The sequence below is a fragment of the Chiloscyllium plagiosum genome, unplaced genomic scaffold (genome assembly GCF_037043375.1).
Source record: "Chiloscyllium plagiosum isolate Xiang-an unplaced genomic scaffold, Cpla_swu_hap1 HiC_scaffold_10, whole genome shotgun sequence".
Lineage (NCBI taxonomy): Eukaryota > Metazoa > Chordata > Chondrichthyes > Orectolobiformes > Hemiscylliidae > Chiloscyllium > Chiloscyllium plagiosum.
In genome coordinates this window covers 115,133,177-115,152,661 of record NW_028270148.1, presented here as the reverse complement: position 1 = coordinate 115,152,661, position 19,485 = coordinate 115,133,177, and the positions used below count along the sequence as shown (strand labels likewise).

The window sequence follows — 19,485 nt, the reverse complement described above, 5'->3', positions numbered from 1 at the left end:
TCTGTTGTGTAAAAGAGTTGGCAGTTTTTGAAAAGCTGTTGTTTTGCTTATCTCCGGCTGATGACGTGATGTCGGCCAGGGTCTAGGATACAGCGTTTTCTCTCTGCTTGTGGTGAGAAGCTGAAGTTAGTGGAATGCTTGTACAGTAGCCTGGCCTGTAGCAAGCTGGTTCATTATGAAGTCATGGGGTTCTATCAAGGACAGTAAGCCATTCACTTCTTTGAGTTTGACACAATTCACTGTTAAAGCCCTTTTAGTACCAATTCGATTTTTTTCCCAAAAATGGTGTATTCCTTTCCTTCCTGATATTTTGCTTCAAAGGTTGGGGGTTAACTGTGGGAAGTCACGATTTTCATGTGATTAGAGCAATTATTATGACTTTCTAAATCTACAAGTCGTCCTTGGCAAACAACAGGCACTGCATTAAAGAACAGATCAGCTGATCTCGGGAGTTTGAAGTACCACAAAATGAAATCTTCCTGTATTTTTGCTGATATTATTAGCGTGGGCTAATGTTGTTTTGTCATTTAACTTAAATCCCAGCATTGACCAATGCTACCCTTTTTAAAAAGAACCACCAAATACTTTGCATTGCAGACCAGAGACAGAATTCTTGAAAGTCAATAGCTGGAGGCAGTGTATCAATTAACGTTTAGCACGTCAAATTAGACTCCGTTCATAGCAATTACCTAAAAAACCAAATCACATGAATAGTAACAGATTTGAGAACAGTTATTAAATAATAAACAAGGGGGATTTATCTATTTTGGAAGTAGAAAGTGTCAATTTTGGCTTAAAACAAATTAAATATCTCCTCAGAAAGGAGATTTTAGGCAGGAGATTATTATTTGTCCATTATGTTCATTGTTTCTGTTGAAATGGTGTGGATCATTGCCTATATCTAGATTCATGGCTTAGCTCCTTTTTTTTAGATTAGGTTCCCTACAGCGTGGAAACAGGCCGTTTGGCCCAACAAGTCCCCACTGACCCTCTAAAGAGCAACCCACCCAGACCCATTTCCCTCTGACTAATGCACCTAACACTACGAGCAATTTAGCATGGCCAATTCACCTAACCTGCACATCTTTGGACTGTGGGAGGAAACCGGAGCACCCGGAGGAAACCCACGCAGACACGGGGAGAATGTGCAAACTCCACACAGACAGTCACCTTAGTTTTTGTCAAAATGCAACAATTTTTAAAATTTTCCCAAAAGACATTGAGACATTCTCAGGCCCTCAATGTATATTCCAAAATACCGTCACATCATTGGAAGTTTAAAGGCAGCGGTTTGAGACACATCCTACTTTTCTGAGTTCAGTGGCTTTTTCAAGAAACTGCAGCTACCTCAGAATCACTTTCTGGGAACAGCAGACTACATATCGGTGGTCTGAGGCTGAATACCTGGTGCTCTTTAGGAATTAATTCAAGCTGGGCGCTACACTGAGTTTAATTTTAATGCTGCCATTATGGTGATAATGTTTGCAGTGTAAAAGGTTTTACAGTGTCAGACCACAGGGCACTTTCTGCTAACACAGCAAGGGGTGACTGCTTAGCCGTTGAATGAGGACTCAGTTTGCCAGTTGGCACTATAAAAGGCTTTACTGTGTTGTTCTGGAATTCTTTAAAAACAATTGTTGAAAACATAAGCAAGAGATTTTCTTGCAAGTCAGAAGATCACCCTGCAAGTCTGGCCTATTTATAATTCTGAACAATTATGAAGTAGATCTATGGAATATATAAAATACTCTACTCCAACATTCTTGGAAAAGACCCTGATAGAGTTCCAATAAACACAGTGTTATTTTTGTAAGCAACAGGAAACTTAACAGAATCCAGCAATCTGTACGACATGAGGTAATGGAAATGTGAAGAAACAGTGCTGGAATTAATTGTTGTATCTGACTATTTATTGACTAAACTAGAAAAGGGTTGGAAAGACTCTAGAGTTTCTTTCTAATGTTGCCTTTCAAAGCCTAGTGATAAAGAGGAGTCCATTGCCTAAGGCTTATTATGTGATGTCAGTGTTTATGAGGTGGCGATAAAGCAATTTCTTTCAGAAACTATAATGTCTCAAAAGGTTTTTTTTAAATTCATTCATGGGATGTGGGTGTCATTGCAAGGCCAGCATTTGTTGCTCATCCCTGATTGCCCCTTGAACTGACTGTCTTGAAGGGAGTGGGTTGCGAGGCCAGTTCACAGGGTAGTTTAAGAGCCAACCCCATTGCAATGGGTCTGGAGTCACATGTAAGCCAGACCGAGGCAAGATGGTAGATGTCCTTCCCTCAATGAGATTAGTGAACTAGATGGAGTCTTACGACATAGTGAAGTTTAATTGTTTGTGTGTCTACCTTTGCACATACCTCTGCACAATATTGTATTCCTTTTTGCCCACTGCACCTCCATTGTTCACTCCTTCATGGTTTCCTAGGAGTAAACATGTCCTGAGTATGTACTGTCAGTCAGTTTGGTGATTCAATTTCATTAATTGAATTCAAGATCCATGATCTGCTGTGGTGGGATTCAAACCCATGTCTGCAAAGCCTGGTCCTCTGGATTACACTGCTGTCCCCTGTTTTTAAGGAAGATACTGTTTGATCTTGCATAGATTGCTGAGTTTTTTTCTGCGTATTATACCAATATACTTTCATATGTTTTACAAGGTAAGCTAAGAGAAACTTGGTTCTGAGGAAAGGTCACTCGATCTGAAACGTTAACGCTGATTCCTCTCCACAGAAGCTGCCAGACTTGCTGAGCTTCTCCAGCAGTTTCTGTTCTTGTTAAAAAAAAACTGGTATTTGTATAGCATCTTTCACATTCTCAGGACTTGCTAAAGCACTTCACAGTCAATGAAGTGCTTTCAAACTGTAGTCATTATTTCACTTCAGCCAATCAATTTTTGCACAGCAATAGAGAGCAATGAGATAAATGACCCGATTGTAGCAGTGTCAATTATGAAGAATTACTGTCTATTTGTAGCACAGGATTAGGCCATTCAGCCCTGAGGGCTCATGGCTCCACATGAATCTCCTTGAAGCCCATTGATGAGTTACAAAGTTCAGTACTATCTGGGGTAACACTGGTTAAAGCTAGATGATTCTGACTGGTGCATTGCTTTCAGCTTTAAAGAACTTGTAGCTCAAATAAAAAAGAGCTAATGCTAATTAAAGCTAATGCCAGGACAGGAAAACAGTTAGAAAATAAGAACATAAGAGCTAGGAGCAGGGGTAGGCCGTCTGGCCCATCAAGCCTGCTCTCCCATTCAACAAGACCATGGCTCCACTTACCCGCACGCTCACTATAACCCTTAATTCCTTTACTGTTCAAAAATCTATCTATTTTTGTCTTAAAAGCATTAAACCTTGAAGCCTCAACTGTTTCACAGGGAAGGAAATTCCACAGATTCACAACTCTCTGGGTGAAGAAGTTCCTCCTCAGTTCTGGCCTAGCTCAGTTGGTTAGACATCCAATGGTGGTTCAGGATACTGCTGACAATGTGGGGATTAGTTCCATTCTGACTGGGATAGATTGTATGGGATTCACTTGCCCATACAATCTTGGAATAAAAACAGAGGTTATGAAGTGGCTCGGAGACCCTGGAGGAATTGAGGGTGGGTGAAACATGAAGAAGAAAGAACCATCTCTGAGGAATGCACGAAGCATTCACAACAAAATGAACAAATTAACGTCTTGGAGTGGATGCAGTTTAATAAAGTCTCTCAAAGATGTAGTTGCAGAGAGACGAAGCTTGAGAATGAAGAATTCCTGGATTTTCAGCAAAAAGGGACAAAGGAGGAGAGGTAGCTGTAAGAGTAAATCTTGGGATAAAGACAGTCAAGAGAAAGGGTCTCAGCTCAGAAAATCAAGGCATAGTATCAGTATGGATGGAGCTAAGAAGCAGCTAGAGGACAAAGAGCTTTGGTGGCAGTAATGTACAGGCACTCAAGCAGTAATTATGAGCACAGTATGAGTGGGGCACATGACAAAGACAATGTTGTAACCATGGAAATTGGACTGAACTATTCAGGGTCAAGGGGGATGTACCCGAACCCAACCCCACTCCTTCAGAAGAAAGGGAGTTAAAAACTCACCGGATTTGACAGAAAGCAGTCTTAACAAACTGTCTGTCAGACCTCATCGGAAAGAAGTCCCATGCCTCAATTCTGGCCTGGCTCCTACAGGAAAGATGTTGTGAAACATGAAAGGGTTCAGAAAAGATTGACAAGGATGTTGCCAGGGTTGGAGGATTTGAGCTACAGGGAGAGGCTAAGTAGGCTTGGACTGTTTTCCCTGGAGCTTTGGAGGCTGAGCGGTGACCTTATAGAGGTTTACAAAATCATGAGGGGTATGGATAGGGTAAATAGATAAGGTCTTTTCCCTGGGATGGGACAGTCCAGAACTAGAGGGCATAGGTTTAGTGTGAAAAGGGAAAGATTTAAAAGGGACCTAAGGGACAACTTTTTCACACAGAGGAAGGTGCGTGTATGGAATGAGCTGCCAGAGGAAGGCTGGTGGAGGCTGGTACAGTTACAACATTTAAAAGGCATCTGGATGGGTACATGAATAAGAAGGGTTTAGAGGTATGTGGGCCAAATGCTGGCAAATGGGACTAGACTAATTTAGGATATCTGGTCAGCATGAACGAGTTGGGCCGAAGGGCCTATTTCCGCGTTGTACATGTCTATGATTCTAAGAGCTATGTTTCTACCTCAGACAGTGGAAAATAACCTCTGCACTTGCATCTGCGTTACAAAGCCCAGTAAATCAGGGCAGTGTTAGTCCTTACTTGCCACTTGTCTGGGTCATTAAAGGTCTCTATAAACCCAAGAGAGGTTGCCCTGGTGGACATCTTACTTACGCACTTGGCATATTTTACACGCCCCTCTCCACAGAAAATATGCCTGAGTCATATTTTCGGGCATATTTTCTGTGGGGGGGGGCTTGTAAAATCCAGGCCATAACAGAGAGGGCATGTTGATCGAACATAACCAGTGCATTAAGTAACCAACTAGGGAAGAGGCCATTGTAGGTCCCCTGACAGGGGTGGGAGGCGAGGGGAAGATCTGTTTGACTGTGGTTACAAGCCAGAGAGTTGCGAGAAGTTTAGTATCAAGGAGAGAATGAATGAGAAATTGATGAGGAAAAGAACAGAAAATATTTGTTGAAATGGATGGTGAAAGAAATAGATTATGAAGCTTCCAAAGTTACATGGAAATGGAAAGAATTAACAACACTCCATCCTTAGATTCAGAGACATTAAAACAGGGAATAAGAAAGTGGCAACAAAACAAATATTTTATCATCAGCCTTCTTGATGGAAGACACACAAAACATTTCAGAAATAAGAGTGGACCATTATTATTTATAAAGAAATGCACTAAAGAAATGATTGGGACTAAATATTCACCAATCCTCTGTATCTCTGAACAGAAACAGAAATTGCTGGAGAAGCTGGCAGCATTAGTGGAGAGAAAGAGAGAGAGAGAGAGAGAGAGCAGGGTTCATGTTGTGTCTGATTTCCAGCATCCTCAGTTCCGGTTAATCTTCTGGGCACAGAGGTTTGTATCCCCTTGCAGCTAATGGTTAAATTTGAATTCAGTTTTTAAACAGCTTCTCCAATGGTGACCACGAAACTAACGTCAATTGTTGTAAAACCTCGTCTGGTTCACTAATGTCCATTAGGGAAGGAAATTTGCTGCCTTTACCCAGTCTGGCCTGCGTGTGACTCCAGATCCACAGACTCAGATGGGCAAGAAATCCATGATGCCATTATCCTGTGAATGAATGAAAGAGAAATCCACAGGAGAGGGCAGATGAGTCTTTGCAATAATGTTTCTGAACTAACTGCATAGAGGCTGGTATCCTGTCATTAAATCACCCTTTATTTCAAAACTGAAAGAACTGCAGATGCTGGAAATCAGAAACAAAAACAAATTGCTGGAAAAGCTCAGCAGGTCTGGCAGCGTCGGTGGAGAGAAATCAGAGTTAACGTTTTAGCTTGAACAAACTGCACCCTGCACCCTGGGAATGCAAGGGCTTTCTCAAAAGTGCCACTGCAAAAGAGAGGGAGTGGGAGAGGGAAAGAGATGCAAATCCGAGGAAAAATGGCAAAGGGGAAACAAGATGGAGAAAGGTAATGAGAGAGGCTTACAGAGATAAGTGGAGAGAGATGGAGGGAGAGAGTGGGAGGCACAGGTTAGAGAAAGAAAGTGAGAGGAAGAGCTGGGGAGAAATAAAAAGGAAGAGGTGGAGTAATAGATTAATAGAGAAAAGAAAGTGAGATTAACAATGAGAGAGAGAGAGAGAGAAATATGGAGAACTAGACAAAGAGAGGGAGGTTGATCGAAAGAGTCAAAGATCACATTGAGATCAAGAGAAATGGAATAGCTTTTTCCCGTACTACACTGTCACCGCAACAGAGAGCTTTCAGATAAAGCCTGTCAAAAAGTATGGTGCTGGAAAAGTACAGCAGGTAAGGAGCAGGAGAGGAGCAGGAGAGTCAACATTTCAGGGAAGCAGATTTTAAGGAGAATCCCAGATTTTAAGGATCTGGGAGAGGTAGAGAGCCAGCGAGGTTTCAAGAGGGAATCCCAGAACTTGGGGCCCAGTCAGCTGACAACACAGTCGCCAATGGTGAAGCAATGGGGTTTGGGGGGAGCTGAAGGGATGATTATCAGAGATATTCACTGACCTTTGAGGGTCCTGGGGCTGGAGGGAAGAAAGAGAGAGTGAAGCCATGAAGTGATTTGGAAACATGGATTAGAATTTTAACTGGAGGTGTTGCCTAACTGGGTGCCTGTGTTGGTCAGGGAACAGACAGGTGATGAATGAACAGGACCTAAGGCAAGCTCAGGCCCATGGCTGCAGAGTCTTGGAGGACCTCACGGACGAATCCAGCTAGGTTGTTAATTTAGTGACAATGCAAGCTGAATACCAGGCATAACATTAGTATCTTTGCTTGGCTTGCAAATAACTGAAGAGAGTGTAGAAGGTCTTGAGGCACAATAGTAGCATAATTACCTCTGCTTCCAGAAACTCTGAGTACAAGACCACTCCAGCTCTTGCTGGCCATGAATTGATCATGGGCCAGACAGGTTGACTTGTTAGTCTGTAAATTCCTCCAGTTCCCTTAGTGCCTTAGCGACAAGATCAACAGAGTGTCTTAGGGAGCAATCCCTGCAGTAGACTCTGACAAAGCACCACAGTGTAGTGCCCATAAACGTGCAGGAGAAAGTGAGGTCTGCAGATGCTGGAGATCAAAGTTGAAACTTTATTGCTGGAACAGCACAGCAGGTCAGGCAGCATCCAGGGAACAGGAGATTCGACGTTTCGGGCACAGATTCCTGAAGAAGGGCCTGTGCCCGAAACGTCGAATCTCCTGTTCCCTGGATGCTGCCTGACCTGCTGTGCTGTTCCAGCAATAAAGTTTCAACCCATAAACGTGCACCAATGCATAAAGTCTATGGCCCCATTCTCAGAAATGAGGACAGGACAAGGTAGAGGCAAATGAAGAAAATGTTGAGTATGGTATATTCCTCAAGGTAGATAGGAATAAAAGCATATTTCAATTATCATAACAAAGATATCCAGCACTGAGCACATTGTATGCTAAAAGCAGCAAGTACACATGCATTTCCCCTCAATGTAAATCTGGACAGAATGCTCATGGATCTGCTCCCTAATACACTGGGTGTCATATAACTGCAGTCAGTGGAAGGCATCTTTTGAATGGGTGCATAGGGAGTTGACTTTTTAAAATGAACAAGTTTGTGGTCTCAGTGATTGCAGCCTCAAAATATTGACATGTGATCAGGCTGGGCGGGGATATCGATGCATGTCCAAAGATATTCAGCCTTGGACTGAATCATACCATTAATACTGTGCAGCATACAGTATAACTCTGGTCAGAGGTTAGACAATGCATTCTACACCTATCCCTCAGTCTCAGGCTAGAGTTTCGGTTTGATCTCAATATTGTGTTCTCCAATTATAGACTTGAGAGGAAGATCCCATACGTCATTCAAGTCAAAATCAGAAATACTTTTTTGAATGTTGCTTTGTTGATTAAAGATTTTAATATTTTTTGATTACTGAACTACTTTTTTCCCTTCTAAGGGAAAGCACAAAATCTTGTTATTTTTACTGTAAATATATAGTAACATGTAGTATATGTGTGTGGTGCAGAGAATTATCCCCACTTCGAATCATGCATAATTCTTTTCAACACTAGCTCAGATTTCTGACAATGCATTAAATGCTATTTAAATCCATTTATTTATTGTTCCTGGGATTTGGGTGTCATTCTGATTGTCCCGGAGAATGTGGGAATAAGCTGTCATCTTGCATCAGTGCAATCCACGTCGATCCACAATGTTGTAAGGAAGGGAGTTCAGGATTTTGACCCAGCGACAGTGAAGAAACGGTGATGTGTTTCCAAGTCAGGATGGGGAGTGCTTGGAGGGGAACTTGCAGGGGGTGGTGTACCCATGTATCTGCTACTGTTCTCTTTGTGGTGGTGGAGGTGTGGGTTTGGAAGGTGTAGTCAAAGGAGCCCTGAAGAGTGGCCGAAGTACAGTTTGTATAATCATGCACACCGAGGGAGATGGAGTCTACATTTAACTTGGTAGAAAGTGTGCTGATCAAGTGGGCCCCTTCGCCTTGCATGGTGTCAAGCTTTTTAATGTTGTTGGAGCTGCACTATCCAGGCAAGTGGGGAATATTCCATTACGCTGACCTGTGCCTTGTGATAGTGGGCAAGCTTTAGAAAGTCAGTAGATGTGTTAGCCACTGCAGGGTTCCCAGCCTCTGGCCTGCTCTTGTAGCCCCAGTCTTTAGATGGCTAAATATTTTTGGTAACCCCAGGATGTTGATAATGGGGAGAATTGAATCATACATCGTTGAATGCCAAGAGGAATGGCTCCAGTTTAGTTTCTGGTCATCAGTTCTGGTTTTATTATCAGAGATAGGGGTCACATTAATGATTACTTGAAAATTTTGGAATGGTGCAATCAGAAACTTTGAATTAGTGGGCTTGAGATTCCAAGGAAAGTTTGGTGATTGTTTTTTCAAAAATTAGAATTTTATAATATTGCACACCCGAAGGATAAATGGGAAGCAGATACTAATTAATTTTTACGGTCTTCTGTGAAATTGCCTGTCTAGTTCTCTAATAAACTTGAGTGAGCAGGTACAGCTAGCATCTTAATTAATGTAGCTGTTTCTACACTTCAGTTAACTTTATAATTGGCTTCCCATTTGCTGTCATTAATTAGATGATTTCAGATCCCACTAATGCTTAGGAGACTACCAAACCTCAGCTTACTTACGTTAATTAATGAACATATTCTAACTTGGTGCATTTTCACACTCCTTATAAGTCCTCTTGCCTGATTGCCCTAACCTAACTGTGGTTCTCTGCTTTGGCATTTTGCAGCATCCTTACCCATCAGAAGAGCAGAAGAAGCAGCTGGCTCAAGATACAGGGCTTACAATTTTACAAGTGAACAACTGGTATGTAGTTTGATTTTGCTGACATACAGACAAGCGCTGCGGCCCCTGGCAAATTCCACCTAATGATCTCCGTTAAGAGAACACACCTTGTGGTTCCTTCAAATAGCTCAAGAGGAAAGGTGTTCCCTGTAGATAACCCAGTAACTGGTCTCATTCTGTTTTGCTTCCCTCTGCATCTATGTGCATACGTTACGTTTAATTAGATTTGAACAAAGTTGTCGGTGAAGAAATAATTAGGTCGAGGATCCCTACCAAGGAAAATTGGCAGATAATGGTAATGTTTTAAGATTTTTTTAATGTTTCGATGCTATTGGGCAATAGAATTACTGTCCAGATATATCATTCTGTTTAAATACTGATTGGCCGTGGCATCATCAGGGAAATAGCTTGGAGCGGTCAGTGGTGCTGAGCTTGACGTGTGTGTGAGGAAACTGAATTACCCTCAGCAGATCCAGCCATTAACCCGGGGTGCTTCAGTGTTCTTGTCATTTCAGCTGTGTGTTAATTCAGCTCCCTCACGCTCCAGGCCAATTCCTAAATTATGTCATCAACACTCCGCCTTGCAACAGAAATATGCAAACAAAAATACAACAAAGCAAACGGATCTCAGAGTCACCTCCTCCTCGGCTCCTTGCCCACAGCTCTTATTAGAAGAAAAGAAAAGTGTGACAGGCTGTTTAAATTTAAATGTCACCTTTTAAATGTCGGTTTAACAAGGTTTAAACTGGTTGTCGCACAGTTACCGCCATTTAATTAATTTATATGGGAAAGAACACTTTATAGTCCAAAAAAAAACCAACCTTAACATTGACTCTGTTTCCACCACCTCGGTTGAGTTATCTTTGTGCAATTGTGTGATGAATTGGAGAGTAGAATGATGAGAACCTACGGAGTCAGTGATGGAAACCTGGCTTTACCTCCGTCCAATGTTAGTGGTTAACTTTAATAGTGGGTGCATTCATACTGGGGGTGGGGGGAAGGTGCAAACCAGTCTTCTACCCAATCACACCAGTTTCCCGACTGGGATAAAATAGATCTCATTGGATAGGAGGGTGTAAAATCAACATTTGAGCTGATCTTTCCATCCCAATGATGGGTTAAAATTAGGCGCAGAGTATTTTGAATGTTAGTGCACCTCTGCAGTGTCCTCACACCCCCCCACACCACCACCAACATCACCACACACAACCACTCCTCAGTCCATGCTACATCCACCGAACCACACCCCTCATCCCTTTCCTGTTTTTTTGCTGTGATACTAGTCTTTGGTTTCTTGCTGTCTGTTCCTGTACAACCATTCCTCACCTGTCAGTGGTCATCACCAGAGTTACGCAACTCTAGAAGCTGGAGCTTGTCTGACACCCTCAGTAAAGTACAGGAATGTCTCACAGAACTTCACAGAAATAAAAAGACAGATGTGAACAGAGTAGAGGGGGTGGGAATGTTCCCACTCATAAATAGGTTGAGAACGAGAATGGAACAGGTTTACTATGATGGCTAAAAGAAGTAGAATTGAGACAAGGAGAAGCTTTTAACAGTGTGTGGTTAGGGTCTGGAACGCATTGCCTGAAAGTGCGGTGGAGGCAGGATCAATCAAGACATTCAAAAGGGAATTCAATGGTTGCTTAAAGGGAGCAGTGTGCAGGGTTACAGAGGATGACATTAAGTAAATTGTTCATCTGGAGAGTCAGTGCAGACATGCTGGGCTCAATGGCTTCCTTCTGTGCTGTAATAATTCTGTGGATTCTGAGTGTGGAAGGAGCCAGATAGCTGACCCTGATCTTCCCTAGCACCCAGATGGGATAATTCTCTAGTAATCAGGGTGGAAATCAATTGATATCTTTATTCCTCCTCTTTAGCCTGGTGATGGTCTAGCTCATCCTAGCTTGGCTCAGCCTCATGACCCCATCACAATCTCGAAGTGAAACAGAGATTTTTGGGATTATACAGTTTATCCACTGACCTGAGAGAATGCTTTTATCTAGCAGGCTGTAAGGTATTTAACAAACTGATATCCATACATTGAATTGGGCAGCCAAAGAATGTCAGAGTTTTACAAAGTTTTCATTGGACGTCTGTGTTTAACGCAAACTTCTGTTTCCACCTACCCCTTCTGGTCCTTTTCCCCTGGTCCAGAAGCTACACCCTCCATGAGGAAGAATTTATTTTTTAATTGTTCAGCAATGTTATACATGTCTCTGGAGCAGCTGGGACTTGAATCCAGGTCTCCTGGCTCAGAGATAGGGACATTACCACTGCACCACAGGAACCCTAAAGACCTCAGTGGAAATACCAAGCCCAATGAGCATCATCTTCTCCCAGTCAACTCCAGAGCTGTTTCTGTTTCACTCTAACAGGAAGCTTCATGTTAGAGAAGTGACTAATAGCACTGAAAATGAGTTGCTGGAAAAGCGCAGCAGGTCAGGCAGCATCCTAGGAGCAGGCGAATTGACATTTCGGGCATGAGCCCTTCTTCAGGAGCTCTGATTCTCCTGCTTTTTGGATGCTGCCTGACCTGTTGCGCTTTTCCAGCAACACATTTTCAGCTCTGATCTCCAGCATCTGCAGTCCTCGCTTTCTCCTGACTAATAGCACTGCCTAACATGTAGCAGTCTGGGGTTCACTTCCCTGATGGGGAATGTCTAACTGCTGTATGTAACTAGTGTTTCTTTAAGGGAGCTGGTGGTGCAGTGGTAATTCCCCTGTCTCTAAGCCAGGTGACCTGGGTTCAAGTGCCACCCAGAGGTGTGTAATGACATCTCCAAACACGTTGCTTGGAAAATATCGAACAGAACTTCTGTTTGATCTGTGAACGGACCTGTGTTTCTAACCAGTATGTTAATATTGCCATGTAAAGCTGATCAAGAACAAAAGGATTTTGAGCCTCATGGGACGTCAGTGCATGTTGGAACCTCTGAATTATTACCACATTCAGGACCTCAGTTTAGACCACCCCTCCCCCATCTTAAAGGCAGCTCCTAAGAGAGTGCAGCACCTCCTGCATTGACATGGCAGCCCAGCTATTGCCCTGTGCTCTGCAACCCAGGCATGAACCTGTTTAACCTTCAGGTGGCCTGAGGGTCCTTCCTTTTGTTGTATGATTTCTGACACTGGTGTAGCTAAATCCGTTTTCCTGAGCCCGGGATCAAATTCCAGTGCTCCCAGCTCGGCAATCACCAGTGGGTGAACCCTGCTCAGAGATAACTCATTGTCTGTGCAGTTCTCTTTGAGACATCTCAAAGATACGAGAGAAATGCGGGATTCATGAGGAGAATGGAGACTCTTAGCACTCAGGGAAGATTGAATAGACCGGGGACTGTTTTCTTTGGAGCAGAGGGGAGATTTATTTGAGGTGTATATTATGTAAAGGGACCTAAAGAAAGTCGATAGGAAGGACTAGTGTCCTTTAGCAGACAGGTTAATAACCAGGAGGCACGGATTTAATTTAATTGAAGAAAGATTAGCGGGGAAATGCAGAGAGAGAAAAACAATCACCCAGAGGGAGTCTGGCACCCATGGCTGAAAAGGTATTAGCAGCAGAAATGCCTGTTGCATTAAAAAGGGCAGAAGGATATGAACTTGGAGATGTGTAACCTATAGGGTTACAGATCATTAGAAAACAGGATTATATGGATGGATCTCTCCCAGCAGTCAAAGACTCAGGCTCAGGTTCAGGGGAAGGCTTGACTGAGCTCAGAGAGTCCTACAGCACAGAGGAGGCCCTTTGATCATCAAGTGAGTGCTGACTTATTTACACTCGGTCTTCCACATTGTAGAAATTTTGACAGAGCAGCAAGAAGAGACGGGTTCTAATGGCAAGATAACGAGGAGTGAGAGATTTAGAATGTCACTAGTGTTTCTTTAAGGGAGTGTATGGTGCAGTGGTAGTGCCCCCGTCTGTAAGCCAGGTGACCAGGGTTCAAGTGACACCCAGAGATGTGTAATGACATTTCTGAACAGGCAAAACAGAAGAGCTAAAAGTGAGAACTTGTTTTGATTCAGTGAGTTGTTGTGATCTGAAATGTGTTTCCTGGGAAGGTGGCAAAAGTAATTCCAATAATAACATTCAAAAGGAAATTGAAGAAGTCATTGATGAGTGAAACGATGTTGAGATTTGGGAAGAAGGCGGAGGAGAGATTGTAGAATTCTTTCAAAGAGCCAGTAGAGGAGCAGCAGGCTGAAAGGACTCCCTCTCATTCTGCTCTTCGATGGTACGAGTATTCCAGAGTATTTTTATTAAGATGAATAAAGCGTGATTGAATAATAAGAATACTAAATAAAGTCAAATTTTCCGGAGATTATAGGAAACTGGAAGACGGATTTGCTCATACAGAATTTGGGTTAAGTCCCTGGTTATAGACATATCTATGTGGCTCCTCTCTCCTAAATCTGAACTGACGTGAATTGGGAATTCTTGCATGAATTCTCAAAACAGTAGCCAGACTTTGACAGTGAAAGTCCAGAGGAATGACCTGCTGTGGGGTGTGAAAATGTCTTGACATGAAGGATAAAAACAATTCTGGAAATTATAGACTTGTCCTCCCAAAATTATTAGTGTGGCAAGTCCTTAATGGCATAGTATGAGCTCTTTGTTGGATAGAGTGACTGAACGCTGTTTGTATGCTACCCCTTTGTGATTACCTTGGATTGTGAAGCTCATTGAGGAAGGTGAGAATGTGACTACAGCTGTGGTTTATAGTCTCCCAGTACATGAGACTATAAGACATAGGAACAGAAGCCATTCAGCCCATTGAGTTTCTCTTATCTATTCAATGAGATCACTGCTGATCTGATAATCCTAACTCTATCTTCCCCATAACCCCTAATTCCCTCACTGATTACAAATCTATTTACCTCAGCCTTGAATATGCCCCAGCCTCGATAGCCCCCTGTGGTAAAGAATTCCATAGATTCGCTACTCTCCTCATTTCTGTATTGGTTGGGTGAATCCTTACTTTGAGGTGATGCTCCCTGGTGTTAGACTCTCCCACAAAGGGAAACAAGTTCTCAGTCTCTACCCTGTCAAGCCCCTAAAGAATCTTGTACGTTTCAATTACATCATTCAATAACGTCATTCAATTACATCATTCAATAATGTAATTCTACTCAACTCCCAAGGAGTACAGGCCCAACCTACTCAAGCTCTCCACATAACGCAGTCCCTGCATGTAGTGAATAATTTTATATTCCATTCCCTTTGAAATAAAGGCCATATTCTATTCGCTTTCCCGAATACCCACTGAATGCAGGTTCTAGCCTTTTGTGATTCATGCACAAAGTCTCCGAAATCCCTCTGTACTGCAGTTTTCTACAGTCTTTCTTCATTTAACTAATCTTCAATTCCTGTATTCTTCTTCTTACCAAATAATTGTGGCTCCAACTCTGATTCCTGACGCACATCGCTAGTTGCAGGTTGCCAAACTGAGAGTGACCCCCTTATCCCAACCCAGACTTCTCTTAATTAGCCAATCCCATATCCATGTTAATATACCCGATCCAGTAGCAAGGACACTTAGCTCATTAATGAGTCCAATGTGTGTCATCTTATGAAATGTCTTATGAAAATCCAAATGTATTAAATCCATTGTTTTCATTTTATCTATCCTGCTTGTTACCTCCTCAAAGAATTTTCCCTTGAAGTCATGTTGACTCTGCTTGATCATAGTATGTATTTCTAAATACTCTGCTATTACATCTTTTATAATAGATTTCACCATTTGCCCACTAGCAGATGTTAAGCCAACCATTGATAGGTTTCTGTTTTTTTGTCTCTTTCCCATCATAAATAAAGGTGCTCCATTGGCAGTTTTCCAATCCTCAGGCACTTTTCCAGAATCTAAGAATTCTTGGGAGATTACAACCAGTGCATCCATTATCTCTGTAGCTACTTATGTTAATATGCTAGGATGCATCCCATCAAGCCCAGGGAACTTAAAGGTCTTTAGGCCTTTTAGTTTTCCTCGGACCTTTTTCTCTAGTGATGGTTATTGGATTTATTACCTATCCCCTCCTAACCTCGTGATTACTGAGTAATTTTGAAATACTATTCATGTCTTCTACCATGAAAATTGATGCAAAACATTAATTCAACAGCTCTACAATTTCCTGGATTCCCATTATTATTTCCCCAGCCACCTCCTCTAGGAGACTATGTTCACTTTGGCTCTTCTCTTCCTTTTTATATATTTGAAGAAGCTCTTCCTGTCCATCTTGATTTTACCTGCAAGCTTCAAGTCTCGAGGGACTGTCCAATCACATGCAAAACTGCAGTGTGCTGCTTCTGACCATAATGTCCGCAATAGGTTGACTGATTGAATTTGCTTTCCCTACAATATGATGCTCCATTCCATTTATTGAGTGACTGGGGTTGGGGTTTAAATCTGAATGCTTACTTAATCCCACATTGATCCCAGTTAACAGTCAAATGCAGGGTCACAGTCTGTGACTATCTCCTGGGGGTGGTTGCCAGCCACTTTAGTTGTAATGCATTCAGGAATTGGGTTGGAAGCTGTCTTCTAAATTACCTTGAAACACCAGTGAAGGTGGAGTTGATCTGTATCAACATGGCAGAGGTAGTCTGGCTGCCATCCCAGTTTTGAGGAAGGCATCATTGTCATAGAGATGTACGGCATGGAAACAGACCTTTTGGTCCAACTCTTCCATACTGACCAGATATCCTAAATAAACCTAGTCCCATATCCCTCTAAACCCATCATATTCATAAACCCATCCAGATGCCTTTTAAATATTGTAACTGTACCAACCTCCACACTTCCTCTGGCATTTCATTCCATGCACACACCACTGTCTGCGTGAAAATGTTGCCTCTCAGGTCCCTTTTATATCTTTCCCCTCGCACCTCTAATTTTGGACTCCCCTTCCCCGAGGAAAAGGCCTTGACTATTTACCCTATCCATGCCCCTTCATGATTTGTTAAACTTGTATAAGGTCACCCCTCAGCCTCCGACGCTCCATGGAAAACAGCCCCAGCCGATTCGGTCTCTCCCTATAGCTCAAACCCTCCAACCCTGGCAACATCCTTGTAAATCTTTTCTGAACGGTTTCAAGTTTCACAACATTCTTTCTATAGGAGGAAGACTAGAATTGCACACAGTATTCCAAAAATGGCATTACCAATGTCCTGCACAGCTACAACATGACCTCCCAACTCCTATACTCAATACTCTGACCAATAAAGGCAAGCATACCAAACGCTTTATTCACATTGAGTGGGATTTGTCTTCATTTGGAAGAAATGGTGATTGAAGCAGAATGTGATCTTGTTTGGAAGGAAGAGAGAAGTAAGCAGTTGCACATATGGAAATACAATAATTCACAATACAGAATTGACTACCCCAGCTTGTCCAATCTTGCCATGTAACTAAGTCCCAGTAGCAGGTGAACACTTCCTGTAGCTTTGGTTGCATCAATCTCTGATTAACATTGGGTGCACTCCATGGTGGTTTAGTCTGTTGACTGCCACCTGTTTAATCCTCTAAAATGGTGTATTGTCTCCAATCATCTCAACAGATAAGACAAACCCTTTCAGTTGCAAACAGGCGATAAAACTCGGTAACAAGGCATGATTTGTCGCTGTACATCAACACACTGTAAATCAGACTTCATATACTTGCAGCTCTGAAATTCTGCTGGGGATCGAAATTCAATAGCCATTAAAACTAACTGTATCTAATTAATTGTCTAAATATTTTAGATGGATGTTTGTAGTCGGAAATTCTACTCTCTTTGATGTGAAAAAGCAGAAAATCACCAGAACAAGTTCACAATGTTCCGGGGGTTGCCAGTTAGCAGATAAAAATATTTTGTTCTTTCAATAAGTGCCAGGGATTAATATTTTACAGCTTTGATTACAACTATAATCCATTTTAGTGATTAAATTGGACTCCCATGTTGACATCACCTGCATTACAAACCATGTTCGTTTAGCAAGAGAAGGGAGCAAGCCTAGAGGAGAGATTTGTGATTCTCTATTATTAAACCCCATTATAGAAAATGTAATTTCTGTCACTATAATCCGTGCATTGTTCAATTTCAGTGCCAGAGAGATAACTAGCTACTTACAATATATTTGCCTTTGGAGATTTAATTTACAAAGTGCACTATCTGGCAGGCACAGGCAGACTAACATGACTGAAGCTTGTAAGGGTTATCAGCTTCTCTGACCCGAGAACAACCCTGCACAATCGATTTCTGTGACGGTGATGGGGCTGAGAGTGTTGGGGGTGGATGCAGAGTTACAGTCAGGGATAATGGGATAGTAGTTTGCAAACAGCTGACAGGCAAGAAGGGTGCTCCGAACATCATTGCAGTTTGAGTTCACGCATCGTCCGAATGGGACACATCCTGTCAGGCTGCAGGGTCGTACCTCAGAGCTGGGGGGGCTCTGTGGTTTACTATCAGATCAGAATCCTAATACATGTATCAATGTTACAGTGACAATTTATAGCTTCGACCCTGCATGGTGGCATTGAAGAGATCCACGTGATGTAATTCCTTCCTATGCAATCTAACCATATGTGTAGACTCTTGAATGTAGGTCAAGGCTGCAGTGGATGGTTCTATTTAAAGTCATTTTTGAGTTCTGTTTTCACCCTGGACTTTTTATAGATCACCGATGTTTAATCACACTGCCAACGCACCATTACATTACATTGTTTCATTATGTTTTATGGATACAAATATTTTGTCATATAATATTTCATGGAGACAGAATTGGCTGAGTGACAGGAAACAGAGTGTAATGGTTAATGGATTTTCTTTGGACATGGGGAAGGTATGTAGTGAAGTTCCCTAGGGGTCAGTGCTGGCTGGGATCTTTGCTTTACCTGATCTATATTAATAATCTAGACCTTGGCGTACAGGGCACAGTTTCACAATTTGCTGCTGATAGGAAACTCAGAAGCGCTGGAAACTGTGAGTAGTCCAGGAGAGAAGTTCAAAAGAACAAGGGCAAGTTGGTAGAATGTGCAGACAGGTGTAATTCAGTGCAGGAGAAGTATGTGGTGATGCACTTTGAAGGAAGAAGATGGACAGATTGAATAAATTAAAGGATTGCACTCTTATGGGGCAGAGAGACCTGGATGTGCAGATGTATGTAAGTCATTAAAAGTGGCAGGACGGGTTGAGAGAGTGTAGTTAATACAATATACAATATCTTTATTAATAGGGACATAGAGTACAATAGCAGTGAGATTATGTTGAACTTACATTAGACACTAATGCAGCATCAGCTGGAGGATGCGGTTGTGTGGGGCTGCATTTTTGAAAGGATACGGGAACTTTGGAGATAAGCAGAAGAGGTTTATGAGAATGGTTCCATGGATGAGAAATTTCAGTAGTGAAGATAGTTTGGGGACTTTGGGACTGTTCTCCTTCGATAAGAGGAGGCTGGGAGGAGATCTAGTAGAAATAGTCAAAGTCTTGAGTGGTCTGGAGTTAAAGAAATGAGTGGAAGATGTAAAAATGATATGAGGAAAAACCTTTTTGTGCAGTATTTGGGGTCCGGAATGCACAGCCAGAGTGTCTAGTGGTAGTAGGTCTAACTGAGGCATTTTAGGAAGGAATTAAAGAGTTACTTGAACAGGAAGAATTTGCCGTGTTACATGGATATGTCAGGAGAATCATTCATCCGGAGAGCTGGCAAATGGGCAGAACGGCCCCCATCTGTGCCGTAATAATTCTGTCATTCTGTGATTTACCAGTATCTAATTGGTCAATGTAGTACATGCCATCAATAACTTTTTTCCTCTTTACTGCTTTATGACAATCAGTTTTAGAGTCATAGAGTCTTAGAGATGTACAGCACAGAAACAGACCCTTTGGTGCAACTCCTTATGAGAAGTGCCTGGTTCCAGCTGTCCAATAGAATAGCCAAATGCTGCAGATTCTGGAAGTCTGAAGCAAAAACAAAAATCACTGTAGAAACTCAGCAGGTCTGGCAGCATCTGTGCAGAG

The 19,485-nt window shown here is 42.2% G+C and overlaps 1 protein-coding gene across 6 annotated transcripts in view; it reads left to right on the top strand.

The window, feature by feature from the left end:
• LOC122553119 (homeobox protein Meis1) overlaps positions 1–19,485 on the top strand; it is a 387,313-nt gene that overhangs the window by 286,211 nt on the left and 81,617 nt on the right. For all 6 annotated transcript variants that reach the window (XM_087991684.1, XM_087991685.1, XM_043696674.2 and 3 more), the window contains one exon: positions 9,434–9,510. In XM_087991684.1, coding sequence (XP_087847810.1) covers positions 9,434–9,510 — 77 coding nt within the window. The remainder of the gene's footprint in view (positions 1–9,433; positions 9,511–19,485) is intronic.